Raw genomic sequence first — 20,355 nt, forward strand, 5'->3', positions numbered from 1 at the left:
ACTTAGAGAATTGCCTTGGAAAATGCTTCTGTTTATTTTGATAATGGTGGTTCTTTTCTTGTTGTTAATAGATAGGGTGATTACAGTAGCAACAGCATTCTGAACCAAACCGAGTCCATGGATCCAAATCACTGGAGCATCCAGAGTATGGCCAAAGCCTTGGTCTCTGTACGTCATATTAGCAGGGCAATTAGCTGTGAGGCTTGCAGACATAAAGCACAGCAGCTGGAGCAGTCTTGCAGCTTCAGCACTGTGGCGAGAGGAGTGAACATCACAGGAGAGTGAGCGAAATCAGCCCGATCGTCACCTCTGGTCCTGACACCCTGACTTTCCGGTCCAGCTAGGCTGGCGCTTAAATTGTCCAAACACTGAATCGTGACCTGCATTAGGACCCAGGATCAATATGCTTTAGACCTAGACCTTGCCACCCAGCCTGAAGCATCAAAACTCCTCCTCACTGAATGTATAACTTCAACTCCATCTCCGACAGCAACACCATCTCCGTCTGTGACCTCATCTTCAACACTTTACACTTTGTATTTGCAACACATCAGCACAGAATACCCTTCTAATCAGCTTGACCTCTGCTCACCTCTTCATCATTTGTATTGATAGTTTACCACTGTTTACTTCAGGAGAGGTGTTATTAATAATGTTTTGGTCACATTTCTTACCTTTTGAACTATCTGTGACTTGCCTTCAGTAGCACCATCTTAAACTGAGATGGACAGAGATTGAGAAAAGGGGGAGAGAGGTGTCTGAGATGGATCATGTGAATTTAAGGGCAGAGTGGAAGTGAAGGGCAAAGTTGATAAAATTGACAAGCTCAGCATGGCTGCAAGTATCAGTGCCTATGCAGTATTCAGTGTAGCGGAGGAATGAAAAGTGAAAAGTTTCTAAATGTAAAAAAGTTACTATAAAAGTGCAGTAAACTGTAAAAAACTAAATTAAACCAATATTTGGAGAGACCACCCTTTACCTTTAAAACTGCATCAATTCTCTTGTGTATTCAGTCATGGAGTTTTATAAGAAAATCAGCTGGTAGGTTGTTCCAAACATCTTGGAGAATTTGCCACAGTTCTTCTACAGTCTTTTGCTTGCTTCTGTCTCAAGATAATTGCAGACAACCTCTATGTTGAGATCAGGACTCTGTTGCAGCTGTACGATCTGTTGCAGAACTCCTTGATCATCTTTTCACTGAAGATAGTTCTTTATGACCTTGGCCGTATGTTTGGAGTTATTATCCTGCTACAGCATGAAGTTGAGACCGATCAGATTCCTCCCTGATGGTGCTGCATGATGAATGAGAATCTGCTTGTACTTCTCAGCACTGAGAATTTAATCAATTCTGACCAGATCACCAACTCCCATTTGCAGAAATGCTACTCTAAACCTGCAGGGAAACTCCACTCTGCTTCACTATTGACTGCAGACATTTATCCATGGAGCTCTTAGCAGCCCTTCTCCAGACAAACTGTCTTTCTGAGCCAAAAATTTCAAATTTTCACTCCTCAGTCAGTAGTTACCTTTATTCAACACCCCAGTCCTTGTATTTTTGTGTGTAGGTAAATCTCTCTTCTTTGCTCTAGTAATTAACAGGCCTTTTAATGTTGGTAGCTGACGGCCAATGATCTTCTCCACTGAGTGGACCACTTGCTGCAACCTAGACTTGGAGAGGAAGAAGGCAGTGGGAAACCAAATAGTGATAGAGATAGTAACAACACTCAATGATGGCTGAATAAAAATTAATCGGGATACACCCTGAAATGTTAAGTTTCCTAAGCTGGCGTAGGGAAAGAAACAGTCTCTGCTGGGCTTTTCAGATGAGTATAACATGCTTGTGCCATTTCAATATATTAGTAATGGTGGGCCCCAGGAATTTGAATGACTCGACCATAGACACAGCCTGACCATTAACTTCCAAGGGAGGGGCAGGTAGAGGTAGTTGGCAGCAGTTAATCCTCATTTCCACTTCCTTGATAGCATTAAGCTCCAAGTTGTTACAAGCACACCATGTTACAAGATGGGCTACCTCTTTCTGATTACAGGACTCAACATTGTTGGAGATGAAACCAACTACAGTCATGTAATCTGCAAATTTTAAGATTTTAATGGATTTGTCTGTGGAGGTACAGTCATTTGTATAAATGAAAACAGAGGTGAAGGAATACAGCCTTGGTAAGAGTCTGTGTTTATAGATATTGGATTGGACAAGTAGGAGCCCTGCCTTGCATATTGCATCCTTCCTGTCAGGAAGTTCATAATCCACCAACCAATACTATCTATACTGCAGTTGGCTCTCCTTATCCGCAAGGGATTGGTTCCGGGACCCCTCGCGAATACCAAAATTCACGGATGCTCAAGTCCCTCATTCAACCTGTCTCAATGTGGTGGACCTTAGGACCCAGCGGAACCCCAGACCTTATTTAACCTGTCTCAGTGCACGGACGTTAGGACCCGGCAGCTAAGCTCTGAATCTGCAGTGTTTCTGTTCACGAAAATAATCACAAACGCGATTGAAAATGAAGTGGAAATAATAAAGCGATCGGAAGGAGGTGAAATGCTATCGATCATTGGAAAAGCGTTAGGCTACATCGGTCAAAAATGGGAACAATTTTAAAGGATAAAGTGAGAAAGGCTCTGCCCTGATGGAAGCTACAATTATTACTAAGCAACTCAATGGTTTAATTATTGGGTTTTGGGTTTTAGATCCTCCACATCAACCCAGCATAGATGGACAGCATGCTGGGGAGCAATCTGTCACTGGATCACCTGGCGCTGAAACATACATTTCTTAACTGTTTTATATGCATAGCAAGGTAAATTATATATTATATACTAAAATAAATGTTTGACTAACTGACGCTAAATAATACTGGATGTACCTGTTCTGACTTACTTAGTAAGAGAACTTGCAATTATTTTCGATCCCGATCCACAATAACCCACGCACATCCTCCTGTATACTTCAAATCATCTCTAGATTACTTATAATACCTAATACAATGTAAATGCTATGTAAAATAGTTGTTATTCTGCATTGTTTAGGGAATAATGACAAGAAAAAAGTCTGTACATGGTCTAACAACAAGTGCTGGAAGAACTCTTCCAGGTTTTCGTGATTCGCAGTTGGTTGAATTCGCGCATGCGGAAGTTGTGGATAAGGAGAGCCAACTGTACTAAAATTCTCGTGCTCTGTCTGTTTGTGACCTCCAATTAGCCCAAACGGTGCTTTACAGCGGTATTTTTTTGACTAAGTCGACTAAAAATGCACTAACTTACTGAATGCATGCAAAGTTCAGGGTTATATATTCGAGCAAAATTGCTCACTCGTCAATCAGGCCCTGCTTTCCACAACCCGAGCTGATTCCAGCTTTAATGGAAACTGCGACGCGACACCATGATGCATGTGCACGGCCAGCCTCAGCAGCGCCTCACGATGCTCACAGAGCCGATTCCACCTTTCATGGAAACCACAACGTGACACCATGATGCATGTGCATGGCCAGCCTCGGCAGCACCTCAGGATGCTCACAGCAACGACACCAAACACAGCAAAAGGGCAGGGCTATCACGCCCATTTAGGAGAATGCCAACCACATCATCAAGAAAAATGAGCATCCTGGAGGCTTTGGTGTTACTGCTTCATATCTTCTATCCAGCATTAGGTTAAAAAAATATGGACAGCCTAATTATGCCACGTGGAAGGAGAAGGGGGACGTTACGGTCAAGAGATGACACCAAATGTCGTCAGGAAGCGGCAAGGAGAGGGAGAGAACAAGAATCAGATGAGGCCAGGGCTGCGTGACTCTAGGATCAAAGAGTCAGGTGGGGTGGAATCATGAAAGAATACTGTTCCTTCAATGACGTAAGTGAAGGAGCTAACGCCACTCATTTTCCAACATAATTCCTTGATTTTGTGGAACTCTCTGGATTGCCACCACATAATCTGGAATTTAAGAGGGGATCTCCCATCATTTCAATGAGGAACTTGGATCCACCAAGGCTTTGCAATGGAACGCGAATGATGGTGGAAGAACTGCACGACAATCTCATCATAGCAAAGATAAACATTGGTGCGTTCAAAAATGACATTGTCGTGATCGCAGGAATTACTCTCAATTTATCAGAAGGGGAAGATGTCCCTCTTCAGCGGAGCCAGTTCCCGATACAGTCATGCTTTGCTGTGACTACACATAAGGCACAAGGCCAACCCATGGAGAATGTGTTGATTTATTTGGAGAAACTGGTATTCCAGCATGGTCAGCTGTATGTGGCTTTAAGCTGGGGAAAAATAAATGAAAAAGTTATTTGAGTTTTCTTGAAGGGTGGCAGATCAATCAGAAATGTTGTCATCAAAAGTGTCCTTCATTAAAACAAGGAGGAGCTATATTTATCTTGCTATACGTCTTCCTTAATACACAGAGTTTTTCTTTTTTAATTTCCAAAGCACATCACATCAGACTGCACTGCCTTTCTCTCAAACGGGTCACCTGGTTATCTAGTAGGTTATAACTAGCTAGGTTAGCTTGCTGTAAAGCAACTCCAGAACAATAGTGTTGAAGGCAGAGCTAAAATTTGCAAACAAGATCTTCACGTAAGTGTTGGCAGAGTTCAAATGTTGAAAAATGTAATGAAGGCTCAAGTTAATGGTATCCTCAATTAAGTGATTTGCTCTAATTGTAGCTTATCAAGAGGATCTGTAATGGACTTGAGGTAGGCCAACATCAGATGTTCAGAAGTTTTCATAACTACTGAAGTTGGAGCGACTGGTCTATAATCATTAAGTCCAGTGATCTTGATCTTCTTGGGAAATGGAGTTGTAAGAAAGGGAAACATCTTTTTTTGGAGTTGCCTTCTGATCCACTTTACAACTGCTTGTAACCCAATAAGCTGTGGTTTAAAAAGCCACAAGAGTCCAGTATAATTGTTATCTATAAAAGTTGACTTTCATTTACTTGTGTTCCTACCGCTGCAGATAATTCCAGTTGACCAACTCTATACTTGATTTTTTTTTCCTTGTGATCTCTGACTAGGTTTTCACAATATCTTTTAGCAATAATCAGACAGTATAAGTGGCAAAAATCCACCACTCCTGGATGAGATCAATATCTTTTTATGCATGTTTTGATATGACACATGCAAGCTCCCACATCTCTGGATGACCCTGTAACTTCAGTATCTGGGCATCCTTTAAGAGGATGAATCCACAAAAGGCCAGACAGCTTACCTAGTGGAGGACAAAAGATCTGTATGAATCTAATTGGCTGGAGTATTCACAGACCTATTCAACCTCAGTCTGAAGTTCCCATTTGCTTCAGAAAGTCATCTGTTATACTGGTGCTTATGAAGAATGTTATGACTTGCCTCAATAACTACTATCTGATTTGCACTTAGAACAACCATAATGGAATGCTTTGAGATGTTGGGTTTTGGTACAAATCAGCTTCTGCCTCAAAGGTTACCTGGATTCACTCCAGTTTGCTTATAGCCACAACAGATCAACAGCAGATGTAAAGTTTTCTAGCTCTTCACTCTGCTCTGAACCATCTGGACAACAGGAACTCATATGTCTGACTGTTATTCATCAACTACACCTCGGATTTCAACACAATCATCCCATCCAAACTCATCATCAAGCTTTGAGACCAGAGCTTCTGTACCTCCCTCTGCAAATGGATCCCTCATTTCCTCATCAGCAAACTCAATCATTGAGGATTGGTTACAACATCACACAGGTGTGGCTAAACACAACTCCAATGACATCTTCAAATTTGCTGAGTCACTACTATTGGTGGATGGATCATAGCTGGTGAATAGTCAGATTCCTGAAGCAAGATAAATCAGAATCAGATCTAGTATCACCAGCATTTGTCATGAAATTTGTTAACTTTACAGCTGCAGTACAATGAAATACATGATAGATAAATAGAGGGGGGAAAACCTGAGTTACATCAAGCGTGTGTATGTATACATATCTATTAAATAGTAAAGTTAAAATAAGTAGTGCAAAACAACAGAAATTTTAAAAAAGTAGTGAGGTAGTGTTTCTGGGTTCACTGTCCATTTAGAAATCGGATTGCAGAGGGGAAGAAGCTGTTTCTGAATCACTAAGTGTGTCTCTTCAGGCTTCTGTACCCCCTTTCCAACAGTAACATTGAAGAGGGCATATCCTGGGTATGGTTGAAATTTCCTGACTGGTTGCATCGTGGTCTGGTACAGCAATTAGAATGTGCAGAAACATAAGAAGCTGCAAGCTATTGTGGACTCTGCCCAATTCATAATGGGCACATCCCTCCTGCCATATCTACAGGATTTGACCACCTTGCACTAAAATGGACTTCAGTGTTCTAATTGTGGTCTTTCTTGAAAAAAATGGTCTAATTTATGTTTTTCATTGCACTTCACGTGATGACAAACTGGACTTTGTTTAAAGTACTTTTATGATTCTGACTTTTGTTCTAAAACAACAATGGAACAATAAACCACAGAAGACAACAAGTGTGCTGCCTGTATACTTGTTGACTGAGTTGCTGGTTTTTACAACTTCTCCCTGTATCTGCTTGTGAATAAGCCAAAAGAGAAGAGAAGAGATGTGAATCTGATTTTTTTTTCCTTGTTCACTAATTAACTGGTAGATTCTGTCTTCACTGAATAGCAAACAATACATTGTCACTTACAACCAAGCTCAAACTTAACTTAGGTCAACGTGTGCTTATCCATTAGTTGTTCCATTTTACTAAAAGTCCATGAACTTTAAACCTTAATTTGAAATTACTTCCCCTGCTATTTTAATTGAATATTTAAATCTTCTGTAAAACTACCTTGCATCTTCAAATTTGAACAAGGTTGGAGGCAGTATTGGATGCACGGCAACTCTGGTAGGGCGTGCAAGACATTACTCCCTACAAATCAAAACCCAATAACATGAATGGCAGCGATGCTTCACTACCAGATGAACTCAATGCCTTCTATGCACGCTTTGAAAGGGAGAACACAACTACAGCTGTGAAGATCCCTGCTGCAGCTGATGACCCTGTGATCTCCGTCTCAAAGCCTGATGTTAGCCCATCTTTAAAGTGTGAACCCACGCAAGGCAGAAGGTCCTGATGGAATACCTGGTAAGGCGCTGAAAACCTGTACCAACCAACTAGCGGGAGTATTCAAAGCAGTTTTCAACCTCTCACTGCAACGGGTGGAAGTTCCCACTTGCTTCAAAAAGGCAACAATTATACTAGTGCTTAAGAAGAATAATATGAGCTGCCTTGATGATTATCGTCCAGTAGCACTCACATTGACAGTGATGAAATGCTTTGATAGGTTGATCATGACTCGACTGAACGTCTGCCTCAGCAAGGACCTGGACCCATTGCAATTCGCCTATCACCACAATAGGTCAACAGCAGACGCAATCTCAATGGCTCTGCATACGGCTTTAGAACACCTGGACAACACAAACACCTACGCCAGGATATTGTTCGACTATAGCCATCATTCCTACAATCCTGATTGAGAAGTTGCAGAATCTGGGCCTCTGTACCTCCCTCTGCAATTGGATCATCGACCTCCTAACAGTAAGACCACAATCTGTGCAGATTGGTGATAACATATCCTCCTCGCTAACAATCAACACTGGCGCATCTCAGGGGTGTGTGCTTAGCCCACTGCTCTACTCTGTATATACACATGACTGTGTGGCTAGGCATAGCTCACATACCATCTGTAAATTTGCTGATGATACAACCATTGTTGGTAGAACCTCAAGTGGTAATAAGAGGGTGTACAGGAGTGAGATATGCCAACTAGTGGAGTGGTGCTGCAGCAACAACCTGGCAGTCAACGTCAGTAAGATGAAAGAACTGATTGTGATCTTAAGGAAGGGTAAGACAACGGAACACATACCAATCCTCATAGAGGGATCAGAAGTGGAGAGAGTGAGCAGTTTCAAGTTCCTGGGTGTCAAGATCTCTGAGGATCTAACCTGGTCCCAACATATCAATGTAGTTATAAAGAAGGCAAGGTAGCGGCTATACTTCATTAGGAGTTTCAAGGGATTTGGCATGTCAACAAATACACTCAAAAACTCCTATTGTTTTACCGTGGAGAGCATTCTGACAGGCTGCATCACTGTCTGGTTTGGAGGCGTTACTGCACAGGACCGAAAGAAGCTGCAGAAGGTTGTAAATCTAGTCAGCTCCATCTTGGTCACTAGCCTTCAAAGTACCCAGGACATATTTTGGGAGCGGTGTCTCAGAAAGGCAGCATCCATTATTAAGGACCTCCAGCACCCAGGGCATGCCCTTTTCTCACTGTTGCTATCAGATGGGAGATACAGAAACCTGAAGGCTCACACTCAGCGATTTAGTAACAGCTTCTTCCCTTCTACCATTCGATTGCAAAATGGACATTGAATCGTTGGACCCTACCTCACTTTAATATACAGTATTTCTGTTTTTGCATGTTTTTAAAAATCTATTCAATATATTTAATTGATTTACTTGATTATTTACTATTATTATTATTTTTATTCTCTCTGCTAGATTATGTATTGCATTAAACTGTTGCTACTAAGTTAACAGATTTCACGTCACATGCCGGTGATAATAAACCTGATTCTGAATTTCATTTAAAATACTTTGCAGATTTGTAATAGTTTTTGGCAATTCTTATCACAAGACTTTAATTTTAAAAGCACTTGAAAATATTTTGGAACTCTTGCCATCAATGTTGTTATCATTAAGATCTTGGTAGCAATTCTATGAAGTTCTTATCAAATTCTTGCTTGAATTGTGAAAACACCATTTGTAAGTTTCTGTATTTGTAAACTTGTGGGTTAGCACAGAACATTTAAATTCAAATGGTGAACTTGCCTTCTCAAGATTGATCAGGCAACATTTTCTGAATTTATCTATTGTCAACTGTTAACAGTGAGATGAGCAGATAGAATTGACCTGTTAATTTTATTTTCAACCTCTCTTGTGGTCCATTTCATAACTTTGAATTCTACTGCGTTTCTTCATCATTGGATCAAAATCTCAGAAATCTTCTTAGAAATGTGTCAGTTCAAATTTGATTTTGTCAAAATGTGTCAGTTCAAATTGATTTTGTCAAAATGTGTCAGTTCAAATTGATTTTGTCATAGGCTTGTAAAACGGGAATTGAAAGTAAGTGCTGGCTAACACTGCTTGTTTTGTCAATGATTTTTTAAATAGACATTGTGAAGTCTTTCACAAACACTATAGATGAACAATAATAGACTTAAGAAATTTCAAAGTTAAAATTAGTCCAGTTTATTGTCATTATTGAAGAAAATATTTTCAGTGAGATTAATAAAGAAGTTCAGTAAAAATATTCCAGGACAGATGCTGCAAAAGAAAATACTATTAATGGAGCATGCTCGGAGGAATGTATAGCTAGCCATAGGTGTTTGGTACATATTAACAAATGGGGCTGCAGATTTAGAGTCGCTTTTTCTTTGGCACTAATCTATTATTTTTAAATATTGCTCTGTGCTACTGCAAAACATTATATTTTACAACATATTGCATGTTAATGATAATAAACCTAATTCTGATTTGTCTGTTGCTGGAGAGCTTTATGAAGTGTTTGAGGATTTGGAAATCCTCACTATGAAAGTGAGGATGGGTGTGATAGTGAAATGGGATAGCTATGGTCACAGGGTTATTGAAATTAAAAGTGGCAAATATTTGGGTTTGTAATTTTGATTAGTTTTGAATTGTAGTTGTGTCTACAGAAGAGAGAGAGTCTAATGTTGTTCCTTACAGATTGGTTTTATTGAAGATGATCTTTTTTTTAAATGTAGGGAGCATCTTTCCTTTGTCTGAAGAGTCTAGAGCTAGCAGCCATAGAATAAGGGCCTACTGCAGAGGAACCACCTCAGCAATGTGGATGCAGGGAATTGTTTACTTAACAATAGTATTTTGGACACAAAGGGAACGGAGACATTAGAAAATGGTGGAAAATGGAATGCACATGGATAACTGGCTGTGACATTCAATGGAGATGGATGGGAAAGAGAAAAGGTGAATTATAGATGAGCTGATCAAAGTAGCCATCTGTTTACCCTTGTTCCATTTTCTAATGAGTCTGTTAGTGTTGGTTCCATGGTTCAACCCAGCTGCTGATGTTTTTGCTGCTTGGACTGCTTTGGCCAATCACACCTGCTCATTCGTTTTGGCTTGGAAAGGAATATTATTAAAAGATGTAAACACGAGATTCTTCAGATACTGGAAATCCAAGCTGATGCACACAAAATGTTGGAGGAACTCAAGAATGATCTAAAGAAGGCTCTCAGTTTATTCATTTTCATAGATGCTGCCTGACCTGCTGAGTTCCTCCAGCATTTTGTGTGTGTTATTTAAAAAAATACATTCCTTGGACTAACGTTGTAGTAACATAGCCACATTTCTGTGGAGCACTATTCTTCAGTTCTTTAGACAATACTCTCAAGGCTTGTATCCTCTCATAATCAGTTGCACTTAATGATTGCTTCAATATATCCTGGCTACCCATTAGATCTGAGATGTGCTGACAAAATGGCCGGAAAGGTGATTGGCGAAAGTGATACTGAGCTGGAGAAGGGAAAGGATCATGGGACAGGAGGCCTTGGGAGAAAGAAAGTGGGGGGAGCACCAGAGGGAGATGGAGAACAGGCAGAGTGATGGGCAGAGAGAGAGAGAGAGAGAGAAAAAACAACTAAGTATGTCAGGGATGGGATAAGAAGGGGAGGAGGGGCATTAACGGAAATTAGAGAAGTCAATGTTCATGCCATCAGATTGGAGGCTACCCAGCTGGTATATAAGGTGTTGTTCCTCCAACCTGAGTTTGGATTCATTTTGACAATAGAGGAGGCCATGGATAGACATATCAGAATGGGAATGGGATGTGGAATTAAAATGTGTGGCCACTGGGAGATCCCACTTTCTCTGGCGGACCGAGTGTAGGTGTTCAATGAAACGGTCTCCCAGTCTGCATCGGGTCTCACCAATATATAAAAGGCCACTCCAGGAGCACCAGACGCAGTATACCACACCAGCCAACTCACAGGTGAAGTATCGCCTCACCTGGAAGGACTGTCTGGGGCCCTGAATGGTGGTGAGGGAGGAAGTGTAAGGGCAGGTGTAGCACTTGTTCTGTTTACAAGGATAAGTACCAGGAGGGAGATTGGTGGGAAGGGATGGGGGGGCACGAGTGGACAAGGGAGTCGCATAGGGAGCGATCCCTGCGGTAAGCAGAAAGTGGGGGAGGGAAAGATGTGCTGGGTAGTGAGATCCCGTTGGAGGTGGCGGAAGTTACGGAGAATTATACGTTGGACCTGGAGGCTGGTGGGGTGGTAGGTGAGGACAAGGGGAACCCTATCCCGAGTGGGGTGGCGGGCGGGTGGGTTGAGGGCAGATGTGCGGGAAATGGGAGATATGCGTTTGAGAGCAGAGTTGATGGTGGAAGAAGGGAAGCCCCTTTGTTTAAAAAAGGAAGACATCTCCTTCGTCCTGGAATGAAAAGCCTCATCCTGAGAGCAGATGCGGTGGAGACGGACAAATTGTGAGAAGGGGATGGCATTTTTGCAAGAGACAGGGTGGGAAGAGGAAGGATCTCCCATTTCCCGCACATCTGCCCTCACCCCATCCGCTCCATCTCTCTCTCTGCCCATCACTCTGCCTGTTCTCTATCTCCCTCTGGTGCTCCCCCTTCCCCCTTTCTTTCTCCCGAGGCCTCCTGCCCCATGATCCTTTCCCTTCTCTAGCTATGTATCACTTTCGCCAATCACCTTTCCAGCTCTTAGCTTCATCCCACCCCCTCCGGTCTTCTCCTGTCATTTCACATTTCCCCCTCCTCCCACTACTTTCAAATCTCTTAGAATCTTTCCTTTCAGTTAGTCCTGGTGAAGGGTCTCGACCCAAAACGTCGACAGTGCTTCTCCCTGCAGATGCTGCCTGGCCTGCTGTGTTCCACCAGCACTTTGTGTGTGTTGTTTGAATTTCCAGCATCTGCAGATTTCCTCGTGTTTGCTGACAAAATGGCTTTTGTTTTCTGTATTTCTTTATTGAATTGTACATCATTAGTGTTCATGTATGGTATATCAGTTGCTCTGCTGCCTCTCAGGCCAAGGAATATAAATGCATTTTGTCTGGAGTTTGCATTATTTATGCTTATGGTTGTGAGTGCTTATGAAGGGTGTATTTTTCCCCTCCCAGATCCCAAAGATATGCTGACTATTTTAAATTATCCCTTAAATGGCAAAGGGTTCAAAAGGGAGTTGATGATCAGTTGAGGGTAAGTGAGAAAGAACATGCTTCATCGGATCTGGAATGACAATCACTTTTTTTGTTGTCCCTTTACACTCGTGTACTGAAGAATGACAATAAACAATCTTGAATAATAAACACACGAGTGTCACTGGGCAGCATAGTGGCATTGCTGTTAGCACATTGCGTTAAAGTGTCAGCGATCACTGACCGGGGATCAATTCCTGCCATTGTCTATAAGGAGTCTCTGCATGAACACATGGATTTCCTCCTGGTGCTCTGGTTTCCTCTCGTATTCCAAAGAAGTGTAGGATAGGGTTAAAAAGTTGTGGGCACATGATGCCCATGCTGGTGCTGGAAGCATTAGTGGGCTACCCAGCAAAATCCTCACTAATTTTAATTGATCCAAATGACATACTTCACTATGTTTCAATATACCTGTGACAAATAAAGTGAATCTTTAAAAAACTAATCTTTAAAATCTTCAACAATGCTGGAAATCCAGAACAAAGTACACAAAATGCTGTAAGAATTCAGGTCAGGCCTGACCTGAGTTTCTCTTTGTTTTTGTTTTTCTGTGAGGAAAGCATAAGTTGCAGGTCTACAGGAGTGTACTTGGGGGGGGGGGGGGGGGTGATGGGTCCGACAGTATTTCTTTGTTGATGTGATAGATTGAATAGCATTCACCTGAGTTTGACTGAGGAGACATTTGAAGTTTATGTGATCAAAGAGCTTTCATTTGTATGGCTGGAAATCATTAAAGCAGCTTGAAGTGAAATATTGAAAATGAAGTGCAATGTTGAAAAGTGTTCACTTTTGTAATTTTTCCCTATACATTACTGTATGTTTTACAATAAACAGAGTTCTGTGGAATGGTCTTCAGCGAGAAGCACTTCTAGATTGACTAAGCTGCTGAGAATTTGCAGCATTTTCTGCATTTATTTTAGATTAACCGGCATCTGCTTGTTTTCCTGATTTTATTTCAATAGCTGTTTTGTTGTCTGAGTTCTAAATTGATTTGTATTTGGTTAAAATTTTAAGGATTTTAGTTTTTGAAGATTGTTTAAAGTAAACCATTTTGAAAAACAGAAACAATCACAGTGGTGTGTCCTGGACAAAACAAGGAATATGTACCATTGTAAATTGCTCATTTTCAGAGAACTTTCTTCCACTACACATTCTTTAGTCACACAAGTCCATCTTCCCTGGAATTTGTCTTTTATGTAGGTTTTCCTGTAAATTCAGTAAGAGTTGTTAAAGTTGCTGTGGTTTTGTGGTGGAATTCTTAAGTTGTCATATAGACTACTATTATTCAAAGTGGTTCAAGGAATCCTCAAATTGATGTTTTGCTACAAAGAGAGCATAGGAACAAGTGAGCAATTGTGCATGGTCAAAGAGGCAGGATTTGAGTTGAGGCTTAAGAGGAAAGCTGGAGATTGGGGAAAGGAGCACGTACAACAAGCTGGAAGAACTCAGCAGGTCGGGCAGCACCTGTGGAAACGAGCAGTTAGCGTTTCGGGCTGAGACCCTTCGTCAGGAATTCTGTCCAATTAAAAGTTAGGCTTTTTTTAAAAAAAGAAACACTATAGCTTTTATGCACTGGACAGAATCTAGGAAGTTGAACAGTATATTTATTAAATATTGCACAAGTTTTGGTTTATTGAGCGTAAATATTGGCTTTTAAGTGTCCGGATTAACTTAAAGGATTGTTTGGGCTCAGATCTTGAGCCAGTGTATTAGTCAATAAAACAGCACAGGCCCTTCAGCTCATGATGTTGTGCCAACCCTTTTACCTAATCCAAGATTAATCTTGCATTTAACCCCTGCATGGCCCTCCATTCTTCTTTCATCCATGTGTCTAAGGCTCTTACCTAATGTACCTAATGTAAGGCTCTTACCTAATGTACCTAATGTAACGAGCTCATGCTACACTAGCATATTCATTGAATAGTAATTGCTCAGTTCTACGTGTTAATTTACAATTTGAGCAAGTGTTGTAGGATAGTACTAAAATGTATTCCAGCTTGTTAGCGTTGTGTACCAACTGTTCATAGACATCTTGAATTCTTAAGGCTGTTGTACACCACAGCATCTTGGTCTTTTAAAATAGAGGTTTTCTGAGGCTTTATGCATGTTTTAAGCACGGCTGTTTTTGGATTTTCTATTTAAATATAAAAGAAATGTCTACTTGCTGCTAATAATTGCCTCAAACGATTGAGTTTAGGGAGGTGTGCTAGAACTTTCTGAAATACTTCACTTTTTAGCGATGGCATTATTTGTGGCATTTTAATCTAAATTGCCATCTAAGTATTGTCAGGAATGTGAATGTTCTGCACTGAGTGCATTCCAGCGATTCATCAGCCTCTCCTTTTCCTAGTAATTTTCAGTGAGTCATGACAGATGAAGTATTTAAAGATCTTGACATTGTGACAGCAGAGTGAATTGAAATGACCAAGCTATGCACAATAAATTGGAGATTAGATGGATATTAGAATTGGGAAGTATTTTTTCCGTTGAGGTGTTTCGTAACCAGGTCGTTAAAGGTGATATCAGTAGGTTAGGAAGAATGGGATTGGAGGCATGAATGGGACTTAATGCAAATTAGCATACCAGCAACAGGATTTTGGATGAACTTTAATCGGACAATAGGACATAGAATGAGGGCTGAGGCTGCCTGTATCCGAGGGTTTCTGCAACAAATGATCTGAGACAGGGATAACTACAAATGACACGATGGAGATCTTTGGTATTAACCTGATCAAAGATTAATGTTCAGGTTAACTTTGGGGAATTCATAGTCATTGGCACAGAAACTGACCCTTCTGCCCACTTTGCCCATGCCTCCCTCAAGTACACATCTACTAGTACTTGGTCCATAGCCTACAATGCCTTGGTAAATTAAATATTTACTCCAATGCCTTTTATAAACATCATGGGATACTTAGTGCTACTCTGTGCTCAGGCAGAGCAAACCAAACTGCAGTCACCTACCTGGATGGGAGTAAAATTTCTCCAGCCCTCAAACTCTTACCTAGAACCTATGCCCTCTGGTATGAGATGTCTCTGTTATGGAGGGGAAAGGTTCTTGTACCCACCTTCTCAATGCCCCTCATCATTAGGTGTATTTCAATAATTTATTTAAATTATTTTTACCAGTCCATTTTCAAATTCAGAAGATTGCTGTGCAAGAAGAATGAGTTGGTGGCTATGGAACTATAATAATATTGTAACTCATTTGTTGTGATTTAATAATTATGGAATCAGATGGGTTAATTATAAATAAGGAATCATATTCTGTGACATTCAAGGTTTCTACTATTTCAGATTTTTACTGTAATTTCATTGCAGCAACTTGCATTTTTGTAAAATCCTTGGTGTCTGAGCAAATTTTATCAGGGTGCAGATTCCCATTTTGTACTTTAATAAAATAAGGCAGGCTGCAGACTCTTGCTGTTTTACCAGGATTATTTTTCTCCAATGATGTTAATGGTCATTTATCTGCCCCCCCCCCACCCCGCAAGTATGTGGAGAAACAATGTAAATTTCATTTGATTTGACAAATTAATTGAATGGAGTTTTCCATTTTTATCAAAAATGGGACAGGTCAGGTAGCATCTGTGGAAGTGAATAAACAGTCGATGTTTCAGATTGAGACCCTTTAGGGATTGGGATAGGGATGAAGGGTCTTGGCCTGAAATGTCAACTGCTTTTTCCTCTCCATATTTGCTGCCTGACCTGCAGAGTTCCTCTAAAATTTTGTTGGAAATCCAGAGAAACACACATCTGCAGGATCTCTTGTGTTAATTATTTCTATGCATTCCATGAATTATAGGAGGAAACTAAATACCTGTATCAGTTTTCATCATAATTGTACCCTTTGAATTTGACAAAAAACTTAAACCATTAAGAATTTTGAGGACTTTTTAAAAAAAAGGGTTTTTGATAGCTGTTAATATCTGAATAAATTCATAAGTGCAACTAGAGGGTAATATTATGACAAATAGTATTACAGCTATGTGTGACTTACTTGTATCGCAGCTTGCAAAAAAATTAAGACATCACCATGTGTAAAATACAGATTATATTACAAACAACACACACAAAATGATGGTGGAACACAGCAGGCCAGGCAGCATCTATAATGAGAAGCACTGTCGACGTTTTGGGCCGAGACCCTTCATCAGGACTAATTGCTTTTTTCAGTTAGTCCTGACGAAGGGTCTCGGCCCGAAACGTCGACAGTGCTTCTCCTTATAGATGCTGCCTGGCCTGCTGTGTTCCACCAGCATTTTGTGTGTGTTGTTTGAATTTCCAGCATCTGCAGATTTCCTCATGTTTGTGGATTATATTACAGACAGGTACCAATTTTTGTAAAATAATTTAACTCTAGCTGATTCTGTTCATTTGAAAAATATCTACTCTTTAGGAAAAAAATTGAGAGCCTGAATCACACATTCCTCGAGGGTTATTTGAAGAACATTTAAATTCTCTGTATTTAGATCTGTTGCTGAATGTTTATAATTTGATTTCTAAGGATACAGCTTGTCCTTGGCCACCCACTAATGTAACTAATACCACTAATGCTCTTGTTGCATTGCGATGTAACATGAGCAAAATTTGTTCTCTCCCCCCCCCCCCCCCCCCCCATTTCTTCAATTTCTGGTAGTTTAATGGTTTTATTTTCTCTTTTTTAGAAATTTTATCTGGAGTGATAAAGAATTTGAAGAAAGACGGAGAATGGAAGGTTTGTGACAGCTTGTTTCTGAATAACACAAATACTTTGGCACTGTTGGATTGGGGTGTAAAATTATTATTTTCCTTGTATTTTTATTGTAGTTTAACTTCCCGATGCTTGTTTGAACATTTATATATTGTACGATATACATATAATTGTTCAATGAATTTTCCAATATCATAGTGCAGTTGCTTCTGTATTTTTCTAGAAACTTGTAGTTTCCATTAGCACGTCATGTCACTTGAATGTGGCTATTTTATAGATCACTCAGCGAATGGTGAGTGCATGGAATGGGCTGCCGGTGATGATGATGGAGGCGGATAAAAGTCTTTTAAGAGACTTTTAGATAGGTACATGGAGCTTAGTAAAATAGAGAGCTATAGGTAAGTCTGGTAATTTCTAAGGTAGAGACATGTTCGGCACAACTTTGTGAGCCGAAGGGCCTGTATTGTGCTGTAGGTTTTCTATGTATCAATGGAATTTTGTTATCTTTATTCTGAGTATGAGACAACTATAATTGTTTATTTTCTTTTGTCTTTGTTCTCTCAACTTCTCTTGGTCATTTTTCGCTCACGTAACGCTTTATAAAATGATTGTAAGTGTTAAGTTTTGTACCTCATTTTTGACTTCTGAAAGGACTTTTAGATCTCAGAAGTAATAGCATCCACAGCTTAGAGAGAAGAGGCAGAGGCTGTCTTTGAGTTTTGGGTTTAGTCATTCATTTGAACTTCATTAGTACAAATGTTGCAGATCTTTGAACTAGTGCTTTAAAAGTTTCTTTGTATATTATGGTGGACATTGAAAATAATGAGATGTTCTGTGCTTGAAGTATCAACAATTCTGCAGTCATTTTGTGATATTAGTTTATGCTTTTAGATGAAAGTCGTACGAACAAGCCCTAGTGATAAACTGCCTTAGTGTGTGGACAGCCCCTCTTCTGGACACCCCTTTAGAGTTAGAATGCGGCCCTCTAAGTGACAAATGTTGATGTCTAAAGTTGTCTTCTACATCCACGGCTTGCACAAAAATGGGAGGATAGTGAAATTTTCCACAGTAGCTAACATAGAATGCAAAATATTTGATCACAAACAAGAAAAAGTGCAGATGCTGAAAATCCAAGTAACACACACAAAATGAGGAACTCAGCAGGCCAGGCAGCATCTACGGGGTGGGGGGTGGAAATTACAGTCGACATTATGGCCTTCTGTCTCTTTCACTAATCAACTTCCTAGCTCTTTACTTCATCCCTCCCCCTCCAAGTTTCACTTATCACTTAGTGTTTCTCTCTCCCCTCTTCGTTCCCCCCCCCCACCTTTCAGATCTATTCCTTAGCTTTTTTCCCCTCCTGTCCTGCTGAAGGGTTTCAGCCCAAAATGTTGACTGTACTTTTTTCTAAAGATGCTGCCTGGTCTTCTGAGTTCCTCCAGCATTTTGTGTATGTTGCAAAATATTTGAATCATGTTACCTTTTCACATTTCTAGAAGTGCTAGATAATGTTCTCTTGATATGCTGAAATGTAAGCTTAAGGCCACTGATTTAAAGAGAACACTATGTGAATCAGTTGATGCTTAGAAGAGAGGTTAATGTACTAGCTAAGAAGCTCTGACAATTTCAAAGGATCCAGAATTTATAAGTTCAAATAAAAGTGAAAGAAATTAGATGTTGGAAGAGTGAATGCATTTTCCTCATTCAATGAATTGGCTTGAGATGGGCAAATTATAGAAAGATCTAAAGATGCATGCTTGTTGGGAGAATATATTAAACCAGGGCAGGACCCTGGGGAGTGTTGTAGAACAGAGAGACCTAGGGTACGTAAGTTTCTGGAAGTGGTGCAGAAGGCTTATGGCAATCTGTTAGGGTTGCTTATTGTATCCGGTGCTCCTGATGCAGCCTTCTGTACATCAGTGTGACCAAACATAGACTGAGGGGGAAGCCGCTTTATCAAGCACCTTTGCTCCATCCGCAGAAAACAGGATTTCCTGGTAGCCAACCACTTTAATTCCCATTCCCATTCCAATATGCCAGTCCATGGCTTCATCTACTCATGTGATGAGGCCACTCTCAGATTGGTGGAGCCTCCAACATGATAGAATGAATATCCTGTAATTCTTCCCTCCCCTTTCCATTTCCCACTCTGGCTCCACTCTTCTCCTCTTCTCACCTGCCTAACACTTCCCACTGGTGCCCCTCATCCTTCCCTTTACCCATGGTTCTCCCCTATTTGATAACTTCAGCCGTTTACCCCAGTCCACCTACCAACTCCCAGTTTCTCACTTCACCCCCCTCACCCACTCACCTCCCCCCCCCCATCTGGTTTCACCTATCACCTGCCAGCTTGTACTCCTTTCCACCTTTCCAGTCCTGATGATGGGTCTCACCCCAAAACATCAGCTGTTTATTCCTCTCCATTGAAGCTGCCTGACCTGCTGAGTTCCTCCAGCATTTTGCGTATGTTACTCTGGATTTCCAGTACCTGCAGAATCCCTTGTGTATGTTGTGTTCATGCTTGCATCCATTAGACGGGGCACGGAGTACAAGAGTCATGTTACAGTTGTATAAGACATTGGATAGATTGTATCTGAAATTATGTGAAATTATGCTAGAGAAGGGGCAGGAAAATTTTTAATGATGTTTCTGGGACATAAGGGCTTGAATTACGAGAAGACACAAAATGCTGAAGGAACTTCACCTTGGACATTTTAGGTTTCTACTGTTTTTAAGTGTCAAAATTGAACTTAATTTACCATTGTCCTTTACTAGGTGTTACTCGTGGATCATCTGAGCATGAGGATCTTATCTTCCTGCTGCAAGATGTCAGACATCATGGCAGAAGGCATAACCAGTAAGTTGAGGAGATCTACAATGCAACCATTTCGTAATCAGGAAGGAGATAGAGAGCAGTTAATTGAAAGGTGGTATATAATCTAGGGATTTAGAGAAGCAGTTTTACAATTATGACTCCATGATTTGCTCTTGGTTTGAAGTACCTGTTACTAACAGAGAGGTATTTCCAGTATAAGCCTGTATTTAACTCAAAAATACTCATTTCTGACAGATTATTAAACCATTTTACACCACAACTTTGAGTTATAATTTAGATTAATGAACTATAATTGACTAGAGCTATAACGACAATGTTGTCAACTTCATTATTGGCATCATCAACTCTAATGTGAAAGTTGCCTTATTAAAATACCAACAGATGTTGAACACCATCTTAGCCAATAGTAAAATTTAATAAAATCCATGAAATAAGAAACAAGCCTGTTACTCAGTTATCATTAATCCTTAATCTCTAATGATGGGGAAAACATCCTCTTTGATCCCTGCGTTTCCCCTTTCACTATACATTCT

General features: G+C 40.4%; 1 protein-coding gene across 1 annotated transcript in view; it reads left to right on the forward strand.

The window, feature by feature from the left end:
* stxbp2 (syntaxin binding protein 2) overlaps positions 1-20,355 on the forward strand; it is an 85,286-nt gene that overhangs the window by 12,241 nt on the left and 52,690 nt on the right. The window contains exons 2-3 of the mRNA XM_059991911.1: positions 16,961-17,010; positions 19,762-19,843. Coding sequence (XP_059847894.1) covers positions 16,961-17,010; positions 19,762-19,843 — 132 coding nt within the window. The remainder of the gene's footprint in view (positions 1-16,960; positions 17,011-19,761; positions 19,844-20,355) is intronic.

This window comes from Hypanus sabinus, chromosome 16, assembly GCF_030144855.1.
Source record: "Hypanus sabinus isolate sHypSab1 chromosome 16, sHypSab1.hap1, whole genome shotgun sequence".
NCBI classification, from domain to species: Eukaryota; Metazoa; Chordata; class Chondrichthyes; order Myliobatiformes; family Dasyatidae; genus Hypanus; species Hypanus sabinus.